Genomic DNA, 27,641 nt, shown 5'->3' with positions numbered 1-27,641 from the left:
TTCAGGACCTCTTCAGGGCAGAGGTAGATCAGGACAGAGATGGTGGCCCACTGGGTTCAGAGCCAAACTGGGGTTTTAGTTTAATAGACAGAAACAAAGTCTTTGAGTTTCACCTGTGGAAAAGGGAAAGCCCTAAAGTGCTTCAGTGGATGAAGTGTTTTTTGCAAACTTGGCTGGATATAAAGATAGCCTAGCTGAGCACATCCATCAACACTTTTCAGTGTAGACAACTTTCCTCACTTACCATAAACTGGGTGTTTGGTTCACCATGGTAAGCTTCAGAGTTATCTGTGGCACAGCAGTAGTGTTGTGTCCAAGTTCATGTAGAGAAAAATTTACTGGCTCTGTAGAGCCCCAGCAAAGGGCCTAACCATGGATGTGCTCCAAGGGCAGGGGATATATATTAACCTTGGAAATCTAAAGTACGGCTTCATCTAATAGAAAACAGTGCAAGGAATAGAAATTAAATGTATTTGCTTCAGTTTACCTAATGCCATTACTTCTCTTTTTCCAGTTCCCCCAGAGTTTATAATTCCATTGAGTGAGGTAACATGTGAGACAGGAGAGACCATCGTGCTTAGGTGTAAAGTCTGTGGTCGCCCCAAGGCTTCAGTTACTTGGAAAGGTCCTGATCATAATACACTGAGCAATGACGGCCATCACAGCATTTCCTACAGGTAATTTGTGCCATGGTCAACAGGAACTGCTCAAACTGTGACGTTTTTAATTTGCACCCCTGGTGTGGGACAGCGTTTGGCTTTGAGCTATGAGGATAGGGTTGCTCTCAGACAGAAATATATCATCACTGAGATTTTCCAGAAATGTTGTGTAACTTCTGCATATGGCTAGGGTAACAAAATGTTATAATCAGTTGATTTTTAAAAACAAAATAAAATGAATCTGCTCTTTTTCATTTGCTATTGCAGAAACTGTTGTGGTCTGTCACACTGACCTGGTCATTGAAACAGACCCATGTGTTGTGACATGCCAGTACTGTGACAGACCCTGCCAGGCCCTTATTTCCATTAGTGGCCCTCAGATCACACTACTGTGTTTTGCAAAGAGGCCTCAGCTTCCTACTGATGTGACAACATCACTCTTCTTTGTTGAAGCATGGATATTAACATTTTTCTCTGGTTTTAGCTTTGCTATGTTAGAACATAACAGAATAACTGGTAAATCAAACACCAGGATAAATATTTCAGGAGAATTTGTTATTTTGGAATAGGAAGCTGCAGATTAAAAAAGAAATTTTTTTTCCGAAAAAGCATCTTTTACATACAGAAAATGTAGTTTAATGAGTAACTTCAGTGTGAAGAAATGGCATAATTATGAATTATACTCTTAATTCAGAATGAAGGGCTCTTTTGTGAAAAGTTGATGGCATGTTATACTGTTCTTTACTTTCTGCTGCTTCTGCTTTTTCTTTTCATTGGGTTTTTTGTTTGTTTTTAATGGAAAGACAAAGGCAATATGGCAGCTTTACTGTTGCATCCAGGGCTGTTTGGAGATGTGTAAGAGTTAAATTTGCTAGGTTTAATTCACTGTTGCTCATTACAGAATTATATCCAGTGAATAATCTTGGCTGTGACTGACAGATTTCTAGAAATAATCCTGAAATGTTCTTTGAGTTGGAGAAGGGTGTCATCTTCTTGTGTTCCTAAAGTTTACTTTTTTTTTTTTTCCTGAAATTGTGTGGTGAAGACCACTGCAAATAGGTTTTGGGTCAGTCAGTAAAATTACTTGTGGCAGCTGAGATGAATCCAAAGGAAAGTCTGATAAAAGATCTTGAAAATATGCATTATTGTGAAAAAAACAACACAATGTTAGCATTGGTTTGAGCCTAGAGATGAAAAGTCTAGGGGGTCTTGCCAAGTATTCACATTTTTAAGAGACTTGCAAATTAAATTATCTATTGTTCATGTCCATGGCAGCTAGTCAAAAGACTACTAGAAATTTATTGCACAAAGGAAAATTTAAGGAAACATTTAAAGACAAAACATCAAACAAAAATGGTGGTTGACCAGTGAGAAAGACTAAGGAAGAGCCTGCAGAGTCTTTCTGCTCTGGTATTACCTAGCTTAATGCTGTCACTGCTCTGGAGCAGAGAGTAAACCTAAGTCCTTTCTAGTTTCCTTCCATCCTCATTCTCCCAGATTCTGAGATCTCCAAAGTTGTGGTGAAGCGTGCCTTTTGTGTTGAAGGGCAAGCCGGCTCTTACAAGGCTTAGTGCTCTGAAAGCAGAAATGGCTGATCAGCTGACACCTCCTGGGAGTCACGGATGGAAACGAAGCTTTCAGAAAGAACAAGGATGGATATTTGTCTCAATATGGCTTCTGAAAACTTGAAGTAGGTAAAGGAAGCAGGAAGAAACAGGGGGAGTACTTGATTTTTCCAACAGTAGAGGCTGAGACATGGTGAGACAGAGTGTCAGTCAGGATGTTTTTCTAGTGATTTGTAGGACTTCCCAAGATACTGGATAACCACAAAGTGCTCAGGTTCTGGTGAACGCTTCTGATACGGGTTTTACTGTGTTCATCCAGAGAGAGATAAGAGCTGGAGAATAAGAAGTATAAAGAATATCAGCCTAACTTTGTCTGATTTTCACAGCTTCAGGTCTGTGCAGTTACTGTAAGGTTAACAGCTGCCGTTGTGTTTGCAGTGACCTGGGAGAGGCGTCGCTGAAAATCGTAGGCGTCACTGCGGAAGACGATGGTATCTACACGTGCATAGCTGCAAACGACATGGGTTCGGTTTCTTCCTCCGCCAGTCTACGAGTTTTAGGTAGGCCTGGCTCTGCCTTCTTCTGAAGCCTAGGTACAGTCAAAGTGCCTGGTACCCATAGAACAGTAACAAGAAAAGCTCAGCTCCTTGGCACCCCTTTGTTAAAGAGCATTGATAACGAGCCTCTTTACCTGTCATGTAGCGCCTGTTTCAGCGGGAATAGCTGCAGTTTTAGGATGTAAGGGATTAGAGGTTCATGTACACATTCCACAGTACTGTCAACATGCATTCACTTTGCCAGTACTAGTTCAAACACACTGATAAAATCTTATTTATCATCAGCATTCTTAGTTTAGTCTCAGTGAATGCTACGATGCTAACATAATTTCTTAAGTGTACAGATAAGAAAAGAGTGGCATTACTTTATAATTTATTTTTCTCCTTTTCTTGAAGTGTAAAGCCACAATTTTTAGAACATACAACTAGTTCTTGTCTTTGCATCACTGATATACAGTTGAAGTATTTCAGTAACTGAAGCAAGGTAACCTGAATGTTTGTGAGGAATGAAAAGGAAACATGCAAAGATAAAAAATGCTTGTGTTTTGGGCACAGACAGCAAAGGGCAAAATAGATTTTTACTTGATGTGTTTGCTGACATAGGGATAAATTTTGGAGAGTGTTCATACATTCACTTATTCTTGTCCTAAACATTCCTAATTCTCCATTTTAGAAATAGGGAAAATATAGACAGCAGGATCAAAAATTTTCTTACAAGACAGCTCATAACAATTGATGCCATCTGGGTCTTTTAGTCTATTGTGAGGCCCATATATTTTTCCACTGGTGAGAATTAGCTAATAGATTATAGCAGAATGGCTCTGTCTCAAACTGACTCACATAAAAAACCCCAAGACATGAAGTTTCTCAGCTGATATGGGGATTTGTCCCAAACCTCTTCAAAATACAGTCTTTCTTCCTTTTTTTTCAAAGACCTTTGCTGCTTTCTTGGAATTTTAAACCCTCCAAATCTTATCTGAAATTTTTGGGTGTTTATGTTCAGTGGTGCCACTTTGAGCACTGCCTGTGGGTAGCCACAGTAAGTGCCTTACTGATAACATATTGAGGTGATGATTATTTCAGGCACTTCTTGCTCACTGACCCAAGACAGACAGCAGCTAAGCCCTTTGATCAGTGTGTTGCAATATATAAAAGAAGCTGGAAGGGAAATTTTGGTCTTTATACTAGCATTTCCTGAAAAATAAGAGTTGTTCTCTAAGGTAGCTGCTACACAGCCTGGCCACTTGTTTTTCCAGTGACAGGTGTATTATGGATTATGAGGTATAATGTAAGATGTCTTTTCACTGTTTCCCTCAGCTTGCTAAGGTTACTCATTCCTATATAGACAGTTCCCACTGTAACCTGAAACGTTTCCACTATAGATTGGTTCTACTGCATTGGCTGGGCTGCCCTGGTGTATAATCCAGTTTGTCCTGATGCCACCCTGTGTGTCATATGGGGATTAATAAGATGGGGTGATTCCCCTCATAGCCAAGGGATCTGAGTGTATTAAATCTTGGACATCCTGTCCTTCTCTTTTTTGTTTGTTTGTTTAGGTCCTGGAAGTGATGGGATCATGGTAATCTGGAAAGACAACTTTGATTCCCACTATAGTGAAGTGGCTGAGCTTGGCAGGTGTGTTCTGTATGCTGATCTTCAAAGCTGTCTGTGTCAAAATACTGACTTCTCTTTCAAAAATTAAATTCTCCTCGATAAATACTTAGTGTACGAGCCTAAAAGGCCAGAATTTTGTTGGATTTAGTAGAAGTGAGGAAGCAAGACTTTTACCAGCACTAGATGGCACTACAGAAACAGAATGCAAATAGGCTGAAGTGGTATTGTAGATGAAGAGATTTATTTTTTTTAAGCATCCCTTATAGTGACTGACACTGCTTCTGTAGTGAAGTTCTCCTCAACCTCCTTATTTAGGGAATGAAAACTACAGACAGAAGGAGTCTGAAAAGGGGCAAAATAACTCATGTAGAATATACAGTTTGCCAACTTTATAATGACCTTTGAAAGCTGGTTATTACTCTGACAGGTTGTCTGCAGGTGTCATATGACAGATATCTGTCAAGTTTCTACAGTCACAATTTGTATTAGATGCATGCACTGAAAATTCTCATGCCCAGAACCTTCTCTGTAAGGGTAACTTATTAGAGATTAAAATTAGATCTCTTGGAGTATGTCTTTCAAGTAAAAGTATGTCCTTATTGTATCTCTTTCCTTTCATTGTTGTGTTCCAGGGGCAGATTTTCTGTCGTTAAGAAGTGTGACCAGAAGGGAACCAAGCGAGCAGTAGCCACTAAGTTTGTGAATAAGAAGTTGATGAAGCGAGACCAGGTTACCCATGAACTTGGAGTCATGCAGAATCTCCAGCATCCCCAGCTCATTGGCCTTCTCGATACCTTTGAGACCTCCACCAACTACATACTAGTGTTAGAAATGTGTGTGCACTCTAAATTATCTGTCAAATGCAACTTTACAGCTGACTTTCTGGGGCATTTATGGTGGTTAATGAATAAGGTGCTCTAAAATTTCGTAGCAGTTTGAGAGTACCTAAGTAAAATACTGCAGTTGTCTAATGCTGTTACTAAAATGTTGAGTTTAATACTCAGAAGGGAGCAAATAGAGATATTAAATATACATGTGGATGATTATCTTAGTCTAAAGGTTCAACAGTATTTTTGTATCAAATGGCCACAAAAGTGAATTAGGAATGTTGTGATCTGGTAGCTAGATATGATATCTCCTCTTCATACCCCAGTCCACTGTGTTGTAAGCTCTGCAGGCTACAGTTACTGCTGTAATCTGTAGCCTCTTGAGGTTTTCTCAGTTCTGAAGCATGGATTAATCCAAAATGCAACCGTTGTAATTGCAACAGGGCTGACCAGGGTCGCCTTCTGGACTATGTCGTGCGATGGGGAAACCTCACAGAAGGGAAGATCAGACTCTACCTGGGAGAGATTCTGGAAGCTGTGCAGTATCTTCATAACTGCAGAATAGCACATTTGGACCTAAAGGTGAGGTGCTAATGGAATTCTGAGCAGCGTCATTCTGGGCATAAAAATCTCCCTCTTCTAGAAAACTTGCATCTGGGAAGACAGAATTGTGAAATGCTTTGAGAGTCATAAAGGACTCCCAGTGGCTTGGGGCTCCATTCCTAAATGCTTTAGGTCACTCAGGCAGCAAAGCAGAAACTCTCAATTCTGCTTTCTCCTTATAGCTCACTTGCCCGTTGTGGCCCTTTGTGCTGGAAACAATTGCTAACAGGAAATTTTGCTTGGTTATTTACTTATTCATGTATTTATTTAATTTCTGATAAACTTGCACCAGAAATCCATTTCTTTCTCAAGAAGCATCGAGTTTATTGTGAAAGAGACTTGTTTTCTTCTTTTGCTGCAAAAATGTTTCTCATCTTTGCACTTTGAGGGCTGTAATACCTAAATGAATGATGCTTCTTTGGGCCTTTGTTCTTCCTTCAGTGTGTTACTTGAGCCACAAGGGTTTAATGCATTGTAGTTAAAAAAACTATGTGAGAAGGTCTCAACATAAATATTAATTAAAAACTAACTCCTTACACTTTTTTTTCACCTGTATATGAATAATAATTTTAGCATTGACAAGTCATCTTTGTAGGCAGGGTCTGTTTAGCCAGATGAGGTCATGGTGAGAAAAAGCAAAAAGCCTGAGTCTCTTCCCTCCATGTACTTCTGTTTCCAAGCAGAACCAGTTTGGGTCTTCATACCATTAATTTTTTTTTTGTGTGCTATAGAGAGTTCACCAGTACTTTTTCTGGTCTCACATACAGATGAACTAATTAAAAACTAGTTGTAGGTAAGTTGCTCTTACTTTGCAGAGATTACAGTAGCAGTAGCTTTAGAAATAAAACTGTAGAAATAAGTCCACTTTCAGCTCACCAGTAATGGGGCAGTTCTCTTGAAGTCATATGCATCCAACAGGATCTTCTGCTGCCATAGTCTCCTAACAGGGCTTGTCTTCCATCTGTACAGCTGCATTACATGAAAGAGTTTCCAAATAAAGCTGGATTCTGTTGAAAGCATCATGCAAATATTTACAGTCTTCCAGTCTTTAAATGCAAGGGTTTTGTTGTGTCCGATGTAAAACAAATGGAACAGTTGCTTTATTCACCCTCTATTCATAATTGTTGTTCCTTAAGCTTAAGTTTTGAAACACAGTTCCTGTGAAGCTTTGCAAAGCTGCTGTCATGAATAATGAAGTATTAACTGGCAGAGCTATATTTCCTGCAAAAAATGCAGTGCCAGCAGCTACAACAGCTAAAGCAGATGCATTGCATGTTGCAATAGGCAAGAACCCACCTGCTGGTTGGTCAGGGGAAGCCTTGTTAAGACTGCCTCAGGGCTTTGCAGAGCTGGCCTTCTGCAGTGATCCTTATAGAGTGCAGCTGTCTATGTTCTAGGGCTGACCACACTTGCTGGGAAGCAGTTAAGTTGGAGCATTAAATGTGTGTTAGACTGACTTGAAAAAAGACATTTTAACTTTTGCTTTTATGTTTTCTAGCCTGAAAATATTTTGGTGGACCAGAGTTCCACTAAGCCAACAATAAAACTGGCTGACTTTGGAGATGCAGTCCAGCTCAATACCACGTATTATATCCACCAGCTACTTGGAAACCCAGAGTTTGCAGCTCCTGAAATTATTCTTGGAAATCCTGTTTCACTCACTTCAGATGTTTGGAGCATTGGAGTGCTCACTTATGTCCTTCTTAGTGGCGTCTCTCCTTTCCTGGATGAAAGCGTAGAGGAAACTTGCCTGAATATTTGCCGCTTAGACTTTAGTTTCCCAGATGACTACTTCAAAGGAGTTAGCCAGAAGGCCAAAGATTTTGTATGCTTCCTACTTCAGGATGACCCAGCTAAGCGTCCCTCGGCTGCACTGGCCCTCCAGGAGCAATGGCTGCAGCTGGGGAATGGCAAAAGTGCTGAGAGCATTGATATATCCAGACTGACTTCGTTCATCGAGCGGCGAAAACACCAGAATGATGTTCGACCCATCCGTAGCATTAAAAACTTCTTACAGAGCAGGCTCTTGCCAAGAGTTTGACCTTGCTTGAAGTTCTCTCTCATTCTCTTTCACCTGCCAATCAATCAGACTGGAGATGGACTCCTCCTGCCAATCAATCAGACTGGAGATAGACTCCTCCTGCCAATCAGCTGTTGACTTGAATTTTGAGGAAAGCAAACCCCAAGCCAACCAGCTGCTAGTGAATGTTCGTGTGCAAATGCATTCCACAGGGACCCGCGCGGGGCGGCGCGGGGGACTGGAGATGCAGACTTCACGGGGGTGGAGGACAATAGCACTGTACTCTGCAAAAAGCAGTCACAAGCGATACAGCAACAGTATTTTATTCAGGTTTCTGCAAAAAAAAATAGTTTTTTTAATAAACAAGAGTTGAATTTTGCAAGTGAACTTAGCTACCGTTTTCAAGATTTATTCAAGGAAGAAATGCCTATGTTTAAAGCACTGGTGTTAAACAAAAATCAGATCATGCCTGGAGAAGACTCACCAAAATGGCTGCCCATTGGTACGGCCTCCATTTATAACATCTGGTTTTCACTTGGTCCTAGAGCTTTCCAGTTGCCTCGCCTGTATGTATCTCACGTAGCAGTGCACTGAGATCAGACTCTGCTTTTAAGTGCATCCAACCTCAAAAGATTTTGCATACAAATAGAATGAATCGTTTTGCTCTGATAAAATGTAGGCCTTACTTGTATATAGACTGTTACCTGCCTTCGGTCTGTAATTTTTTTTCCCTCTCCTCTCATCCTTTTTTCCCCCCTCCTTCCTAAATGGTGGTATACCACTGTGCGGGTCTTCAGTTTGGGGCAGTAGTCACTGTCCCCCCAGAAAAGAACTTTGGGTTGGTGCCCAGCTTGCTGACCCAATTGTCAAGCAGTATACAGCAGGATGAAATACTGTAAATGCACTCATTTGGGATTTTGTTTTCTTTCATATCATGTGCAATGTTGTGGCTTTAACATTTTATGCAACTATTTATGAGGACCTCTGTTGTAACTGTAATAAATATATAGAAAAAGCACATACTTAGTACGGCGAGCTTTATGGTTTTGTTTGTGTGATTGGGGGTTCTGGGTGGGCATGGGCGGGTGTGTTGTACCACACTGTCATTATTAGTTTAAGATGAGGATTAGCATGGAATTTAGTCAAGACTAGTCAGTTTTAAGGATTGTTAAAAAGAAAAAAAATTAAGAGAGAGAGAGAGAGAGATTAGTATCCCAAATGTCAAACTGGTTAAGAAGTAGAGTGACACTTTTTAAAATTATTATTATTATTATATTTAAAATGCCAAAGTTTGACTTTCCCCAAATCAGTCTCAACACTTCACTACTTTTTAGAATTTTCAAATCTGTTTTTTTACTTCTTTCTGTGAAATGAACAAATTAATCTTGTGGTCTTTGGTGAAGAATACATTCGGCAAGTAGCAGTCAGATGAGGAGAATTGGACATGTAACGTAATTGTCTTAGTAACTGTTTTTAAGGTTGAAGTAATATTAGTGTGAGATATTTAAAAAGACAGAGATGGTTTTCTGTGCATCACTGAGTTCATGTGGGTGTGTTGTCATCTATGTTTGTGTGAAATGCCATGTTTAAGGAAACCAAGCTGACGTCCCACAAGAGTTAGATATATGGGTGTTAAGCCATAACCTAGCTTGGGTTAGTTTTGAGGTTTTGAGCTTTGTGGCTTCCACTGTATCCTATTTATTCTTTTTTTTTTTTTTTTTCCTTTTTTTTTCTTTTTTTTTTTTTTTGGTTCTTTGGGTTTTTTTGTAAAGTTGTACAGAAACTTTTTAAAAGAAAACAACTGACTTCGAAACTGGATGTGTATTCGTACCAACCTCATATCATTGTTTGTGTATTATTTTTCTTTATTGTTTTAGTTAAATGTTTTGCTTTATTTTGCATGTATATTTCTTTGTACAGTGATGTTACATGTTTACACAGTATGACATGATGTAAATATTTTATTTTGCCATCAGTTATTTTGAAAAAAATTAAACATATTTGACATAATTGTCTGATCTCTTGCTTTAAGAAGTTTGACAGTTTAGGTTTGGCTATATTTTAATTTGGCTCTGTATTTTAAAAAAGTATGTTACTTTATTGCCATAAAAACCATTTTAAATTGCAATGATGTATCTTTCCTTCATGCCTTACAAAATAATATTTGCCTTTGCTTTAAGTGTTGACTGCTTTGTAGTTTCATGAATGCTTTTATATAAAACATACGTAACTCCCTAACTGTGGAAATGTATTCTGGTCTTTATTAGCTAGTAAATTTTGACCAGTAGAGTGTTCTACCAGATGTTCCCAGTTAAAGACCACAGGATTGTATTTCAGTATTTCAGAAGAACAGATTTCCCACAACTTTTAGGCATTTCAGATTCATTATGAAGAAAAGTTACTTTCAAGCATAAAGATTTGGGATTTGCAACTATATTCATAAAGCAGAAAAGTTTCTTATTGTGTATATTTATCTTCCTCCCTTTTCTGCTGTCAGCAACTGTTTACAATTCAAAATTAAGTAAAAGGTCAGGGAAGAATACAGAGTGTTTATGTTTGTTGCTGCATTGTATACAGAGTTATTTTTTCCCTGCTCTTTTCCATTATTCCCTGTCAGGTGATAAAACAGTCCCTTACTGGGAGAGACAACTGAGAGAGATGTTTCATGTATAGAAAGACAGAGGATATTCAGGAAGGGCCTGTTCACAAGGATGAGCCACTGGAAGCTTTTTCCATCACAGGGAAGTAGATGGCTTTGTGGAATGGTTCTTGCCTGAAGATGTACTAAGTTAGGGGTAAGTTACCCAAGTGCTTTACAGACACATAATGCACTTGTGGGTGTTTCAAGTAGCAGAGATGGATTCTTTGGCTCACATGCAAACAGGAGTGTGGTCTTTCTGGACTTCTCCACCAGCCCCTTACTTGGGACAGCCAAAACATTTCAACAGAGTGGAGTTTCGCCCAAAAACCTGCAGTTTGGTGCAAGAGCTTCCAGCTGCACAAACCTTGAACAATTATCTTGAGCTTCAGATCTTCTACTTGTTAATCAATTGAAATGCTTTGAAGAGGTAATACAAGGTCCTTCTGTTTTGCCAGATTGTGCAGTTGAGGCTGCCAATGCCACGTGGATTTGTTTGGGTGCAGTTGTTGCTGACTGTCCTGCACACCACAAAGCAGCACTGCAGGCTGATAGTGGAGACCAAAAACATGGGTCAGAGCAGCTGGTGTGAGTCAGGCCCTGATGTGGGAATATTGTAGAGCATAGGGAATGGCAGTCAATGCCACAGCTGAAAGGGGGGGAAATAGCCGGGGGGATTGAAGAGAAGACTCTTCAGTGTTTTTTCTTGATAATGTACCCCAATCACTTCTTAGTGATAGTTTAGGAAGAGAAGGGCTTGCCAGACTTTAAAGTCAGTGCATGAGATAGTACTTGTAAAGTTGAGTTTGGGAGCCCCATTCTTGCATGTAATGAACTCTGATTAACTTGAAGGCCATTGTGCAGCTGCTAAGCATAAAGCCTGACTAGATATTTCCATGATCAGGGAAGCAACCTACATTGTCTTCCACATGGGCAGAGGCCTATCACATACCTGCCTATGCTCCTGTTGTCATTCTCAGATCGGACTATTTATGTGTTGATGAATAGAAGAAAAAATAAGTAAGATAGTAATAAAAAATAAGTAAGAAAAAATAAGTAAGTAAGATTTCTTCTTACTCCAAATCCAAAAGTATGGTCAGGCCGGGGTGCAACAGAAATCCTCCAGAATGACACAGCAAAAACATCTGGCTTCTTGAAAACATAATGGGATGTTCCTTGCATGTAACACACTGCATGACACTGCCAGTAAGCTTTAAAACCCCACCACAGAGGGTGTCAGTGCCTACACCCCATTTCAAAGGGGGCTGGTGAGTAAGAAATTAATGTTACCAAGGACATCTGACTTGAGGTTAAGCTCCCAAAGATATTAAGAGAAATGAAAACAGGAATATACTGAACTGCCAGCTAGGGGTAGTGAAATCTCAGAGTAGTTGATATTTGGTGAAGTATTTGTTCAGGCAACCTTTGCTGCTACAGCAGTGTACCCATGTGCTAGGGATTAGTGTAGGGAGTGTTACCATGTCATCTCCAGTCCAGAAAATGAGTTAAACTTTATATACCTTTTCCATGCATGAATAGAGTCAGTGTGGAGGTGTTACTAATGTCTCTGCTATAGGCATTCAGGTGCATGGGGAGGTAGGAAGAACCAAAGACCAAGTTTCTGTGTTTGTTTAGACGAGCTCTTGGTATTGTGGTGCTTTTGTCAGAGCCACTGCTCTATCCCTCAGACAAACAACTTCTGAGTTTCTTCCTTTCCTAAAATTAAATCTTGATGAAGGTTATATTGGAGAGCAACAGACAGGTTTTCCACCAGTAGAATTTCTGCTTCCAGTATTTTTTGTACATTCGTACCACCTCATGCTGGCAAAAGACAAAAGGCTCTTTCATTGTGCATTACAATGCAGGGGCATGATGATATCTGTGTTCTCTCTCCTTCCTGGCAAGCAGATACCCAACCCTGCTTCACATGCCTGGTGGTGCCCTCAGCATTTCCCAGGTAGCTGCACTCAGTGGTTCTCAGTGCCACACCGTAACACTGAGCATCAGCACAGGAATGGCATCTCCCATTTCACTGACCTGCCACAGGGACTAGGAGCCTGAAGTGCAGGAGCAGGAGAATATACTTCTCTCATTATGTTGTCCTCAAAACAGGAATGCTTCTCATGTCCTCTAAGTCACTGCCCTTGGCCCTATCCAGAATTCTGGGGGAATGGGTCTGGAGGGGCAGTTTGGGATATTGAGTAGAGCAGTCTGCTCTCCCCTCAAGTAATGTCAGGAGAGCCAGCACCAACCACGCCTGCTGATCATTAATCCCCACTTGCCAATCTGTGCCTTCCCTTAAAAGACAAAGCCATTATCAACCAACCCTAGTATGAGAGGAGAGCACAAGCTTCCAGTTTTCTTCACTGGTTGTAGGTTAAAATGATCAAACAGGCTAGAGGTACATTTGAAGTTTAATACAGAGATTCTTTGATCTCTGTACTGGAAAGATCCTTTCATGGTCCAATTGTCATGAGCAGTAATCTGAATGCTCCTTTTAAAATAAATTTTAATCTTAATATATGCATTTTCTTGACTTCTGGAGGGACTTTTGTCTTTTTTGCTCAAGGAAATGTGAAGATGAGGTACTTGAGATTGCATCAGTTGCTGCTGCTGAAGCTTCAGTTTCCATCATTGTGCCTGTGGTAATATATTGGTTCTCAAGGTTCACATTTTCTGAAGGAGAATATCTTCTATCCAAAGAGGACACATAGCTATAGAAAGGATGAAATCTTAACACCCGAACAACACTTCAATCTCTGCAGGCTGAATTTCCAGCTCCCAAAAGACATTCTGTCCATTTCCACCCCAGTGTATCCTCATCTGTCATACTCAATGGTCTTCCTACAAAAGCATGACTTTGTAGCTCATGGAAGAAAAGTCCATTGAGATTTACTTAACACATAATTGTTGGTTTAGAATAGCAGTAAACCAGTGGTAGCCACAACTTTGTGTAACAACAGGCTATGAAGTTGAGCTGTATATTGTGCCAAGAACCCACTGGCATCTTCCTTTGATATCTCTGAAGCTTTTAATGGACAGTTCATCCCCCCAAATTTGTGTCCTACCTTTGCTTTTATGTCTGCTACTTGCTTTTCATTTGATCATCTGCTTACCAAGCTGAAGAGTACCAGTCTGTTTGCTCCTCATGGGAAGCTGTTTCTCATCTTAATTGCCCTTTTCTGAACCTTCCCTAGTTCCAAGTTGCATATTTTCTGTGATGGGAGGAAGCAAACCTAGTACAATAGTTATGATACAGGTGCATCTTAACTTACACAGCTGGAAAATGGCATTTTGTTCTCCATTCCTTTTCTAAAAATTCCAAATGTTTGACTTCTTTTGAGCAGATACTTTGTAGAATAATAAATCCTGAGATCATGTTGCCAAGTTGAGCTTCAATGGTCCATTTAGAGTCCATGACCATTTGTGTAAGTCTTGAATTACCCCTTCAGCACATCCCCCATGAATTGTAATTTTCTTTTGTTGAGCCACTTTATTTCCTAGACAAAGCTGAGGTATTACAGTTGCCTTGGGGAGCAGTTGTTCTGATGGAACTGAGTGTAGAAATCTCTTATATTAAACAAATAGAAGCTGACTACTGCCAGCTTTCTTTTTACTACTCGGATAGCCAGCCTAGCTCCCCTGACTTTTTCCAAGTACCCCTTTTGCAGAACTTTTCTTGCCAGCTCCTGGAGCCATTTTTTCTTATCCTGAGAGAGGGAAATGTAACCTGCCTTGGACTTGATTAGTCTGAAACTCTGCCCCTTTCCCATTAAATGTCAGACATTGATTTTAGTGACACCAGCACCTCAATTCAACAGAAGTATTTATTTGGGTCTCAAGCAGGAGGCTTTTTTCTCCAGTGAACTCACACATCAGGAGTACCTACAAATATTACTTGCAGAAATTTCACATTAAGTTTCCTGAAGACTCCACTGGCAGTAGTCAGCACCAGGAATTCACTTGGCACACCCTGGACTCAGTCTCTGTGTGGGCTTGCAATCCCAAGCTTGCCTTGTACCACTTGGAATCTGTCTAATCACTTTTGGACAATTTACATCACGTATCCTGTCTGTTTTCACATGTCCTGCCTGTGTGTCTCTGAAGAGCCTGTGATCCCTTGAGATGGATGGTTCCCCAAGCTCTCAGACTTTCCCTTCAGTGATGCCAAGATCCACTGAGTATTTGCAGAATGATGTAATTTAATTTGCCATCTCTAAAGACTGCTTAAAGACTGGTGAAAGAGTGCTTCCTTCTTTGGTGATGGAGTGTTCTCCTGGGCCTGGCCGGGTTCTGGACTCTTTACTTGCCAGGAAAACTCAAATCTGGGAATCTGTGCTAGTCCCAGTTAGTGCAGTTAATGCAACCATTGGTGTGTTCTGATTTTGTTGCTGTTGTTGGGATTTTTAGATGCTAATGGACAGCCCTTGCTGATTCACACATGGAAAAAAATGTCGTGATATATCATGAAACATTAAGGGGAGCGTTTAGGAAGGGGCAACCCGAAGGTAACTTGATCACCACCAAAAAGTGCCTGAATGTCAAAATTTCTCATTGCTCATGGAGTTTCATGGAGGCCTAAACTCATTTCCCCCAAGGATCCTTCACAAGGGAAGGCAGGGTGTAATTCTGGTGGTGATTGCTGCCTTTACCCTGGCTGCTGATTGTGAGTGACAGCTCAGAATTGTACATTGCTTTTCAGCCCTACTTGCAAAGAACACGAAGCTTGTTACTGCACTTCATCTGTCAGCTCAGGTGAGTAATTGCTCTCCAGTCTAAAGTGAGTCTAATTGTTGTGGTTTTGGGTTAAGTACTGATTTTTGTAAGGAGATCTGATTTTTCATTTAATATCCAGGCATCCATTTCCTTTTCAAGACCTTTACCTGTTTAATAGTCTATTCTTTTTTAAAATGTAAATATGATATTCTCTACGTAATGAAGTCTGGGTATAGTATAAGTAATTTGATATGTGGTACAGTACAAGATTGCAATATAGGGGTCAGCATCTCTACTGGAGAAGTCATCTGCTTGTGGTAAGAGGCTCTGTTTTCTCTCTGGGGAATTTTTAAGTATGAAAATCCTAGCTGAATTCCTATTACACTGGTAGTCATGATATGGATGAGGCCATCATCTGTAGCAGCTTTACCTTTTCTCAAACATTTTTTCTTCCAGGAGCATGAGAGAGATTCCAGTCTATGAACTGTTTCTTCTAATGTTTTCTTCCAAGTAATTTATTGGGGAGTTTTAAGAGCTTATGTTGGGACAATGCTGTGTATTCTGTCTGCCAAGACTCAAGAAATTACTGTAATTGTTTTACATCTAGCACATTTCTGTGGCTGAGGGCTTGCTTCATAACTCCCACAAAATGTTATTATGCTAAAAATCAAACCTTTCAGGACAGTCTTGATACGAGGTGATTGCCAAAACTAAATGAGCTGATAGTGTGACCCTGGGGAAGTAGTCTCACTGGTTATCTGGCAGCTCCATGGCTTGCAGGAAGATTGTCAAGGTATATCCACAGCCTTTGTTGAGAGCATTCTTTGCTGCAGCTCAGGCAACAGCAGTGAAACGTGTCCTTGTGCTCATGATTTGCAAAGTCACCTTTGGGAAGCTGCATTTGCACAAAGGCACTGCTGTGTTCCTTGGTTTCCATGTCTCATGGGTCTGTTGCTGCTCAGTAGAAGCCTAAGATACACTCTCAGTTACTCTGTGCATGTGTGTGGTGTTGCCTGGATTCATCACGCAGCGTGGGGCGGGTATGGGAGCACCCACAGCAGAAAAGAAAACTGGTCATTCACTCACAGGATTTGAGACATGTTCACCATGTGTGGCTGTTTCTCCAGCCATCCTCCTTCTGACAGATCATCTTATGTGAGATAAGAAAGGATATAATGGCCGCAGTGCCAAATTACTTTGGCACACGTGGATAATGATGTGCTGCAAGAAAGGGTGGCAGCTACACTGGAGTGCATGCATGCTGCAAAGACTTTAAAAATATATATACATGTGGAAAAGTGTAGGGATTTTTTCCAGATATGTTGACTGCATATATAGCTCTTGGTGGTTCTTTATTCTGAATTTGAGGGGTTACAAACTAATGTCATGCAAAAAATGCAATTTTTCCTTCCTTTGCGTTCTCTCTAAGCAGATCTATAGCAGTGATGAAGAGAGGCATAGGTGGTTATTTATAGGCACAAAGAAATCCTCATTTCGTAGGATCTGCCTCAGAGTTGAATTATGTGGTGTTTCATGGGAAAGAAATAAAAAGCTTTTCCACAATCGGAGTTAGTTGTGATAACAGCAAGACATGGGAACAGCATGAGCTGCTTCTGCATGATGTCTTGGAGAAGCCAAGGGTGCTACCTCGAATTCACAACGTTTGGCAATTCAGAAAGTGCTCAAGAAGGCCAAGACAGATGGATACTGGGGAGAAATAAGTGAAAGACAGCAGGCAAACACAGAAAGGAGGTGAGTGCACCTAGTGTCTTTCCAGGATGACACTAGGAGTAGGAGTAGGCATGGACAACACTGGACATTACCTGTGCATCTGATCCCTGCCACTGCCTTGGAATCTGTCCAAGGGAAGAACGGTGCACCTACAGAAATGGTGGCATGGTTGCCTGCACATTGTCTGCTTTTTCACATGGAACTTTGCAGCAAATATCTCATTTACTTACTGTCTTTTTCTCTGCACTGACACAGTGCTGTTTGCTGCCTCTTTGTACTGGCTGTAAGTTATTTGTCACTCAGTCACCACTGGCTTTAGAGAGTGCACTGCTGTCCATCAGATCAGCCATGAGCAATGCACTGCAGACAACTTCCAACATCTTTGCAGCAGCATGGGAGAAATGCTGGAATGGATGGTAATCCCTGGAGATTGGAAAGAGGAGAACTGACTTGGAAACCTGTTCAGATATGCAAAATAGTAATCAATATTTTTACTCTAAAAAGTATTTCCAGTTATTTCTGATAAGCTAATGGGTCCAGTGGAGGAGAGATAAGAGTTTAGTGAAAATAGATGGCATCCCTTCAAAATATGCTGCAAGTTAAAAGTATTTCCCTAGAAGCATCTGCTGCTTGTCTTGGAAGTTACTATCCCAAAGAGACTGTAGAGATAAAGTTCAGAGAGAGGAAAATATCTTTATTTGGCATTTAATAGAGATACTGTAAGTATATTTGAGTAAGAATGTTTTGGGATAGGCAGTACATGGCTGATAAGCCTATGATTCTCATTCATCCTCAGAAGGATTTATGCCTGGGTAAGGATGGCATTTGTTTGTGGAAGCCAACATCTGTTTCTGTTTGCATGCTGTCACTTTCCCAGCCAGCCGTGCATGGTTAGGTGAGCAGTGCAAGTGCGTGATCAAAGTTGAATCTTCCTCTGTGTTGGCAATGTTTGGTTTGACAAATAATCAAGAAGTGTACTTTTCTCTGTTAGTCAGTTGCAAGGGTTGAGAAGAGCAACATTTTACAAGGGCTAAACTCCATCGGTTGGTTTGAAAACAAAATTATACGAGGCAACGGTAATGCTCTTTTCCATTAGTTCAGATCTCAACTGTGTCTGTGCTCAAGTGCTCCGTGCAAGCTCCTCATCTGCTTCACAAATCTATTCCCAAATATAACTTGAGTATTTTTTTCTAACAATCTCACTTGTCTAGTTTATAATTTCTATCCCACATAAGTCCCTATATTAGCAAGTAACCATTGTGATTTAAAAAAAAAAAGGTATTGAAACTACATGTATATACTGTGGAGTCTAACACTGTGGAAGCTGCAGCTAAAGCTGTAAAGTTTTTCAGAGCCTTGGTATTACTGTCCTGTGTAAAGCAGGGTTTATTTTCCATGATTAAATTTGCTTGATGTCAAACATTGACTTTACACCGAAGTCAGAGAAATACCAACTTCTACCATGTTCCTTGAGCCTCCCTCTCTGCTGTGTTTTAGAGGTGCAAGGGAAAAGATTTCCCATTGAATAAAAGGGCATTAGATGAAGAATACCTCTCTGTGTAAATATTGGAGGTCTTCTACAACAAAGTAGTAAAAGGGAGGACTGTCTTAAATATCAACAACTCTTGTACTTCTCTTTTATGCTGTAGTGCTGTCATGGGGCATGTGCCATCCTGCCTTATTGCAGCTATTTCTTGTCAACAAGGTGGTTTGGGTTTTTCGCCTGTACATTTCTGCATTTCTCCAGCCACTGGAAGTGAAAATGATGTTATTTCATTGAAGAGAAGTGTTACTCTGAACGGTGTTACCTTTATCAGGAGCTGCTGTTCTAATGTTTCTGCAGGACAACACAATTACCAGAACTTTGCACCACTCTAGGGAGCTCTGCTCAAGCTGCTCTCCAAAGTTGTCTTGTATTTCTTTAACTGTCCATACTTACAGATTTCCTAAATCCAGCACTTTGTGTGAGGGAAGGTGAAAGTGCTCTTTGCTAATTATGGAACAGTTAAGAATGTCTTTCTGAACTGCTCTTGGTAGAGAGGGGTGTAGAAATGATTGTGTTGGGGGGAAAAATGAAGAGTTACAAGTGGCAAATCATGACAGCTGTGTGGGAATTCCTACTCTTCTGCTGACTTGTTATCCACAGTTATGGTGGTAAACATCCGACAGACAGGAGGGGTGCATGGCCCAGAGGAACACATGGAAACACATGCCAGGGGGACACAGCTTTATGCCCCAAGTGTCCTGTCCTAGAAACAAAGAGCTCAAGTGTAAAAGGGTTTTGTTGGGAAGAATCTATGCAGATATATATGAGAGATCAAGCACCTAAAGTTATCTATAAAAATTTGTATGTACCAAAGTTGTTGCCTTGCAGTGTTTTGATGCAGACTGTACATCCTGGGCTCCCTTTGAGGAGCAGGAGTTACATCCTAAATCTGTCACTGTGGTGGGCACAGCTCAGCTCCCTGTTTCCAGCAAGACAGCTGACCCTCACCATGGAACTCCTATGTAAAAGTCAAAACTGCTTTAACTATTTGTGACAGTGGTGCTTGGCAGAGCAAATCTATCACAGCAGTCAGGCAATGGAGGTAGGGTGATTGCAGAGATCTTTGCTTGGGCTACACTGTCAAGTCCCATCTTGGTTCTGATGAGTAAAATAGAAAGTATGGCACCTGTCTAGCATGTACTTGCCATTCCCTCAGCCCCACTTAGGCTGCTTTTTAAAGATGTTTTGATTTATTCCCTAAATAGGGCAAATCTAATGTTACATTTTGGCATGGGGAGGGGGAGGAGAGGGGAAAGCTCTCAGAAGCTATAGGTCCCTGCGTGGAGACCCAGCATGTTCAGTTTGCAAAACCTACTACCATCTGCAGCCTTAACTTTGGCATTTTAGGCTCCTGCTAGTTTGGCTATACAAATGTCTCGGCTCCTCTCATATTGCTCATTTGCAGCTGACATATTGCCACTTAAAAGTAGTGGCTCAGCTCTGGCTGATCTCCATGTTGGACTTTATAACATCTCTCTGTATTTGTTTATTCAGCGCAAACTATTTTACTACTGGGTGTAGCTCTTTATGAAGCCTGTCTCCTGGAGATATTGCCAGAGGAAGGAAGTATAACTATATGGTATTTACCTTACCATGATGCTGCTGTAGTCATACTGTTTGACTCATGCTAATACATTCCTTGTTAGAGTAATACTTGAAGGTCAGTGGAGGAAGGACTGTTCCTACGCTCACTTGGAAAAAAACAAATGGAGCAAAACACAAAGAATCATCTGATTGGGGATTTTTCTCTTGTAATACACAATTGATAGCAGAATGGAGCTATTTCAGAGTTACATTAGACCTAATAAAAAAAAAAAAACCTTAAAAAAAATCCAGCAACATTATGCTTGTATCACCTGTAGAAAAGTGCTCCAACACCTTCTGGAACAACTTACAGAAAGGCAGAATACCCTCATCTGATTCAATTTGTGTCCTGAATATGAGGTGCTTTGAGGACATGAGACACCTGTTAGCTGCAAAGACCCCAAGAGCAAGGCTCTGCACTGCCTCAGAACTGAGGATCTATATTTAACAGCAGCGATGGCTGTACATTCTGTTCCTCATTGTTTTCCTGCTGTGCCCCCAACATGTCAGATTCCTTCCCTCACAAAAATGAAAGTTTAGATGGTCTCCTTTTCATTTCTCCTCCAAGGCAATTTGTCACACATTTGTGCTCTCAGTACTAAAATAAGTTTATTAACATACGTAGACACCATTTGAGCTTTCGAACAAAACCTGTAACATAAGGATCCAATTATGGGATTGTATAGTTAATGATCCTTTTAAAAGTAAAACTCCCTATAAAAATTTACTGGCAGCTTCGAGAGTCTTCAAACTGTCATCCTGAATTGCCACAGAAAGTAGCATTTTTCTGCTGTAATGTAACTCCAGATTGTTCATGGGAGATGATTAAATCTAGAAGTAATTTTGAGGAAATGAAAGCAGAATCCAAGACACACTTCTCCTAATCATAGGAGAAAAACCTCTGCTTTGTTCTCCCAGAATTACTCAAAACCCCCACCTTCCTTGTGTAAATGGATGCCAGAAGCTGAAATGAAGCACCAGCTCCTGACTCCCCTCACCTGGATGGATCACGTTTGGATTCCAACATTTCAAGCATGGATCCAACCTCCTGAACTATGCTGTGCTGTCTGCTCAGTGCACACCCATGGGTGGCATCTGGGATCTCTGCATGCCTGACATGATGAGGGAGCAATTCCTGCAGGGTCCTGGGCTGTACAGAAATCCTATAAGCATGGAGAGGCAAACTTCACTGAGACAAAATTTCTGTGGTGGATGGTGGGTCCAGGGAAATTTGCGTGTACATATATATTTGAGAAGAAGACATATGGGAGCAACCAGGAAATTCCATTCTTGCATTCTCAAGACAGGGAGTTTTTAAAAGAAAATATGTCATTTATTTGCCAGAAAAGTAGAAATCCTAATAGTCACTGTCTAAATAGCAAAATGTCAAAAAGGGTAAGATCCATAAAAAAATTACAGAAAGAGAAATCATTGAATCCTTTGTCAGGAAGGTACTGACATCCCCTGCAAGTAGAATTGTCTTTATTGTCACTGACTGCAGAGGGAGATGAGAGTGCTGCTTGTTATCACAGCGGGGGCTGTATATTCAGCTGAAGAGCCTCCATCACCATGGTATTTTCAGCAGCTCTCAATTTTAATCATCAAGCTTCACTTTACAGATGGAGAAAGCTTTTTAGTTCCCTTCCCCCTTTTTAACAGGTGGTAAAAGGATTTGCTGAAGATACGTAAGATTCTGGCAACTGCAAAAATAGATGTTCATGCTCTGAATTCCCGTCCCCTATCCTAATTAAAAGAAATTGTCATTCTTCCTTCTGTGTTGTGAAATACATAGTTAAGTACAGCCTATATTAGTTTAGCAGCAGGTTGTTTTTCTGAAAAATGAAGAAGTACATCCATTAATTTCAGCTGTCACCATGGATGGGGATTGTTTGAGGGATGGGGGAAAGAAAATGGCGGATAGAACCAGGATGTTTATCTTTGAAATTCTGAATAAGCAACCAGCTGCACAAAGTGTCTTTCAGGAAGGAACATCTTCTGTTGCTGTTTCTGTTAATCAAAAAGACATTTATATCAATAAGCTGCATTATAAAGGGGGACGTGTATGCTCAAGCCCTTTTCTCTCCATGACTTTTCCATTGTTGTTCCTATGTGCACAGGCTACTGCTTTGCCTTAGTTTTTACATGGTTTTCATGTGTATTTTATTTTCCTGCTTGTTACTAAGTCTCCATCTGAAGAAAGTTTGTTCTTTTCACTGTTGGCATTTGACTCCTTCCTCTGAAAAGAACGAGCTCCATTCTTCCCCTCAGTGACCCCTTTTTGCTGTTCCAGTACAAAACAAGCATCGCTGGTGACTGCTGTGGCTCTTGGGGAGTGGCAGAAAGCAGCTGCTCCTCCTACTTCAGAGGGGAACCCCAGGGAAGGGGGTGCTCACATCTTTAGTCCCAGTGAGTCACTCATAACACACAAGTCTTAAAATGCTAGCTTTGGTTTGCTGCTATGCACTTTTGGCAGTGAAACACAAATATTTAGTCACTGTTGCAAAGCCAAGGATTGACACTTGACACACACACAAAAAAAAGAGGAAAGTGCCCACGAATAGGCTGTGTGTTGTTTCTTCTGGCAGTACGATCTTTCAGCACGAAGGAGAAACAGCTGAGCCTTTGCATGTTGACTTCTAAATAAAAAGAAATCATAATATGGACTCTTATTCCAAGTAAAAAGTATTTGATTTTAAAAGAATTGTTAAAAAGCAAGATACATCACAGATTTTGTAATAGGAATTCTTCTTCTCCAGGAAGTTGATTTTCTCTGCCCAAGCCCAGGCACTAGGAGACAATTCTGCACTCACAGTGCATTTCATGCTTCCAAAATCCAGAAAGTAGATTATATTGATGCTGTTCCCCTTAATAGCCTTCAGAAAGAAAAGCCTACCTGTTGAACCACTACGTAACCAACAAGCACCTGCCTAGGACAGCACTCTCCTGCCCCCACCTATGCAGCTGCAGCAGAAAGTTGTCAGCAACAATAATATATTGCCAATAATAAGAATAATAATATACTACTAATAATAATTGTTCTGAAAAGGGTGATTTTTCTTCCAGGTAGCAGATGAGATGGTAGGACAACCTGTTACAGCAGAACAAAAGTGGCTTCATGCACCTGTAGGTTGGGGATATTTGTAACCTTAATCTGCTTCCATAGAAAAAGCAGGAAGAAAGTGAGAAGTTGGCTCTAGGGCTCAGCAATGGAGATGGAAGTGGCTGCAGCTCCAGGACAAACTCAGGTGGCCATCTTGTGTTTACAACTCTCAGAGAGCTGCGTGATGTTGTGCCGTGTCATGTTTGGGTTTCCCAGCTGCTGCTGCAAACCAAGAGCTCTCCTATCACTGGTGGGCAGGGGAACAACCCCACTGAGCTGTGGTGAAGTCAAGTGCAGAGCTCTTTCACTGCATCTCACAGGAACACAAGGGAATGCCGCGGGGAGGAGAGGCCGTCTGATAACACCCACCGCAGAAGTGTGGGGGTGGACAAAAGAAATTTCCTTGTCAGCTTGCGAATGTGATAAAGAGTGCAAATAGGCAGGCAGGCATGCAAACAAACACCAACTATTTAGTAAAGCACGGCTATTCTTAGTCTGTGGATTCTGTCAGCCCAGGTGCCTCCAGCATACCAAACTCATCATCTCCGCTTCAGGTTTGTCTTTCTCTTTTCCCCATAACCTTGCACAGACCTCTCAGCTGTTCCTAATTTAGGAAAAAGGATTCATGGTATATATGGGGAATTCATCTTGTATTTCTTGTAACTTAATGCAATTCCAAAGTTCAGCTGGGGCTTTCCTGCAAGGAAGGGGTACAGAAGGTCCTGGTTTTTTCCTCTTCTCCCTTCTGGAGCCTTTATTTGCCTGTCACCTAATCCTGTTAGAGCAAAGGCATTCTCATTTTCCAAAACTCCCTCAAGTTCTCTGCCACACAGAGTGTTCAGATGTCCCAGCATTTTCACCATGCCCTAAAGATGCTCACTGGGGTATGGAAGAGATTCAGATCTTGGGCAAATATTTATGCCCCAGCACAGCAGAAGAGGGAGGTAACCCAACCTTTTCCTACTTGGATAAAGCCTAAGGAGATATTAAAGAGTTATTCAGGTGAACCAGCTATGTTGGGAATTATGGTATATGTGTTAAAGAATGTGGAAACTGTAAGAAGAGACGAGGAGTAGGAAGTGTTAAATATCCAGAACTGTTTATGGCCAGAGCAAATCAAACTACCCAACTAAAATTAAGTAAAAAGTACAATAGAGGAATTTAGGGTGACTAAAGGGAATTCAATGCAGAAAAGAAGGGTAATTTTCACTGTAAAATTGAAACGAAACAGCTTCCCTTTTTTTGCTTTATTAAAAAACCAACAAAACAAAACAAAAAAAAAAAAAAAAACCCAGAACAACAACAACAAAAAAAAAACCAAACAAAAATAAAAACAGAAAAAAAAAACCAATGAACCAAATACCCAATACCGAGCAAGGAAGGCAAAAGAGGCCCTGTGATGTGCAGTGTTTCTTTCTTCTGTCCTACTAATTTTCTTTCCAGATCTTCCCTTGCACTGGTCCTGTAGCCAGTCCACAGTTTTTCTACTGTCAGAACTATCTTGTTCTGCTAATGGGAATGGAACACAGACCAAAAAAAAAAAAAAAAAAAAAAAATTACGCCTATATACATATAATCATATAAACATACAAACGTGTCTGTGTGTATGTGTGTGTGTGTATGTATATACACACATTTAAACACTGTTTTTAAGAGTTCACTTGCTGCCTTTGGATGCTCATGGCATGGAGCATGAATAGTATGAGAGCATTCAAATGTAGCAAGTGAATATTTTAGGAAAGAAAATTCTTTGTTCTTCTCCACCTTCCTCCACAGTAAATGGTGAAATAAGTGTTAGGAGGCCTGAAGTCATGGGGCCCAAGGCTTGGATTGGAGCAGGGAGAGCAGATTGCACCTTCAGCTCCTGAGGTGCCAGCAAACAAAAATAATAATATAATATAGATAACCCCAACACCACCTTTCTTTTTTTTTAATAAACTCTCCTGATCTGAGGTGATTATGGAAAAATAGCATTTTAGAACTAAATTGACAAAAATACTGCAATAGAAGGGGTAGAAAGGGAAGCTGACATTCTAGTGAAAGGGAAAATGTGAGTCAGTAATTGTACTGTTTTTTTTTTTAAATGCATGTGAAATGTGAAGCAACTGTTAACAGAGTAGAAATCTCTGGGAGACAATGGCAAGTGGCTTCTCCCTCTGAAACAAGAACTTGTGGGTATTTTCAGACTGGAAGACTAGATTTAATGAGCTTGTAAGCTGTGGTATTCTGATATATCTTCCAAGAGCATAATTAAGAATGAATTAATAGTCTTAGACTGTAAGAAAACATTTTTCTCGTTTAACTTAAAACAATAAGTTAGGAGGGAAAAGGAAAGATGGTTTCGAAGGACCCTTTGCTTACTCCAGTTAAAAAGCCCATACCTATGAAGTGATTTAACCATATTCTGTGTAAACTTTGCTTTTACATAGCATGGTCCATAACCATAGGAAGGCATGTTTGTGTGGACCACCTGTTTCCTCTTCATGATCCCACTGTTTCTACAGGAGGCACATGGATTGCATGATCAGTAATGTTGAGCTTAGCAATGACACGTGACATTGGAGCTGAAAAGAAGACGCTGTGACTCTGTGTGGACTACCACTGAGATAGTGCCATGTATGGGTGCTACACCACAGTCTGAAAAGCACCCTGCAATCTCCATCCCTCCAACAGCTTGGGAGATGCAGGGCGAGATAGCAATGTGACCTTTATAAATAGCTGAGTTATGCTCAATTTTTTTCTTGTGGCTTGGATATGGAGAAGCATAGACAGCCTGTGTGACTCTGAAGACTTTAGCGGAAATGAAACAGGAAGCCAGATCCTTTCACAGCTTGTTGGTCTGTGAAGACAAGCTGAGTCTGTAGAGACTCCTTTTCTAACCCCAGAAAAAAACAACCAGGGGAGAGAAGTCCAGCCGGGGATGATACTCTGGAGAGGAGATGCAGAGGCAACATGACAGAGGGGCCAGCAAGAACAGAAACCACTTCACTGAACACAAAAACAGAAGCAGAATTAGCTCAGAGAGAAGAGTTGGTAAGTTCATTCTGCTGTGCTATAAATTTTGGCATGTCAACAAACTGGTGATCAGCTAGAGAAAATCCTGTGCTGCTGATTGCAGCTGCATGGTTACTACTTTTACCTGTGTGTCAAACCACCTGACCTTGATAGTAGTAATAAGTTATGATAAACAAGGAAATGGTTCTTGACTGTTAAAAAGGGCTTGAAAAACTGAAGGAGGAAGCTGTCACCAGTTTTGCACCTCGGCTTCCTACTTTTACTGGGTTGGATGCTGCTGCCTTTGTCTCAGCACTTGTTTGGAATTGCTAACATTCTTTGTGCCATGATTATAATCCGCTGCTCACCTGCAGATGAGCACAGCAGTTGCTTTGGCTACTGATTTGTGGGCTTAAACAGACCCAGGCAAAATGTCTTCACACTTGCTTAGCAATGGCTTTCAGTATAAGCTTTTGTTTTAATTGCTGTGCACTTCTCACGTGGGTACAAGCAGAGGGAGGTAGTCACTGTCATGGCTGAAGCTGGGAAATGCCATGACCTGCAGAAGAACCTGGAGGTTCATGTTGTGGGAAAGTTCATAATACTCCCCTAAAGGAAGAAATGCCATAAATATACCTAAGTAGTACAACTTTTCCGTCAGCACATAGCCCTGTTTGAGTATCAGAAACATATGCAAAATGCCATGACCAGGAAGTCTGGAGGAAGATAATCCAGTTTAGGCTGCCTCCAGTCTGAGCTCCCTGGAGCTGTCCCCTTGTCCCTGCAGAGCTGCTGCCTACTCAGAGGCAAAGCAGAGAATGCATTATTTCTGCTGAAACCTACTGAATGCATGCGCAGTGTAAGGCCTGCTCTGTCTCCCTACATTGTTCTGTGGGAGCAGGTCCAGAGAAGGACCATGAAGTTGATAAGAGCACTGGAGCACCTCCAGGAAGACAGACTGAGAAAGTTGTGGTTGTTCAGCCTGGAGAAAGGAGATTGTGTGCAGACCTCTTAGCAACCTTCCTGCATCTGAAGGGAGCTTTCAGGGAAGATGGAGAGGGACTCTTTGTCAGGAGCTACAGTGATAGGACAAGGGGTAATGGGTTCAAACTGAAAGTGGGGAAATTTAGGTTAGATATTAGGAAAAAATTCTTTACTGTGAGGATGGTGAGACGCTGGAACAGATTGCCCAGGAGGGCTGTGGATGCCCCATCCCTGGCAGGGGGAGTGAGACTAGATGATTTTTCAAGGCCCCTTCCAGCCCTAAACATTCTATGATTCTCTGAAATATTTTAGAGAAGCTGACATTTTCTGAAGCAGCATGTTTCCAATTCTGCAGAGTCTGTGAAAGAAACTGCCTTCCAGTTAGCTGCTATTTCCATTTCTGCTGTTGATACCAGCTCAGATCTGGATCTTGTTTGCCCTCTCCAGGATTATCCTAACCCACATTCATCTCACAGGAACAGCACACACAGACCAGCCCAACA

General features: G+C 40.9%; 2 protein-coding genes across 3 annotated transcripts in view; both read left to right on the top strand.

The window, feature by feature from the left end:
• Window positions 1–10,083, top strand: part of TRIO (trio Rho guanine nucleotide exchange factor) — a 245,030-nt gene extending 234,947 nt beyond the window's left edge. Inside the window, exons 52-57 of the mRNA XM_063162709.1 lie at window positions 515–677; window positions 2,663–2,784; window positions 4,338–4,416; window positions 5,028–5,228; window positions 5,666–5,804; window positions 7,324–10,083. Coding sequence (XP_063018779.1) covers window positions 515–677; window positions 2,663–2,784; window positions 4,338–4,416; window positions 5,028–5,228; window positions 5,666–5,804; window positions 7,324–7,866 — 1,247 coding nt within the window. The 3' untranslated portion in view covers window positions 7,867–10,083. The remainder of the gene's footprint in view (window positions 1–514; window positions 678–2,662; window positions 2,785–4,337; window positions 4,417–5,027; window positions 5,229–5,665; window positions 5,805–7,323) is intronic.
• A 4,755-nt stretch (window positions 10,084–14,838) lies between these two features.
• OTULINL (OTU deubiquitinase with linear linkage specificity like) overlaps window positions 14,839–27,641 on the top strand; it is a 36,293-nt gene continuing 23,490 nt past the window's right edge. The window contains exon 1 of one of the 2 annotated variants that reach the window (XM_063162677.1): window positions 14,839–15,238. Coding sequence is in view for 1 of the 2 variants with exons in the window: in XM_063162657.1 (XP_063018727.1) it covers window positions 26,100–26,193 (94 nt within the window). In the remaining variant the exon portion in view is untranslated. Of the gene's footprint in view, window positions 15,239–25,960; window positions 26,194–27,641 lie in introns of those variants that run through there. The other variant, XM_063162657.1, reaches the window with a different exon arrangement.

The sequence above is a fragment of the Melospiza melodia genome, chromosome 1, assembly GCF_035770615.1.
Source record: "Melospiza melodia melodia isolate bMelMel2 chromosome 1, bMelMel2.pri, whole genome shotgun sequence".
NCBI lineage: Eukaryota > Metazoa > Chordata > Aves > Passeriformes > Passerellidae > Melospiza > Melospiza melodia.
This window is presented reverse-complemented; position numbering and strand designations above follow the sequence as displayed.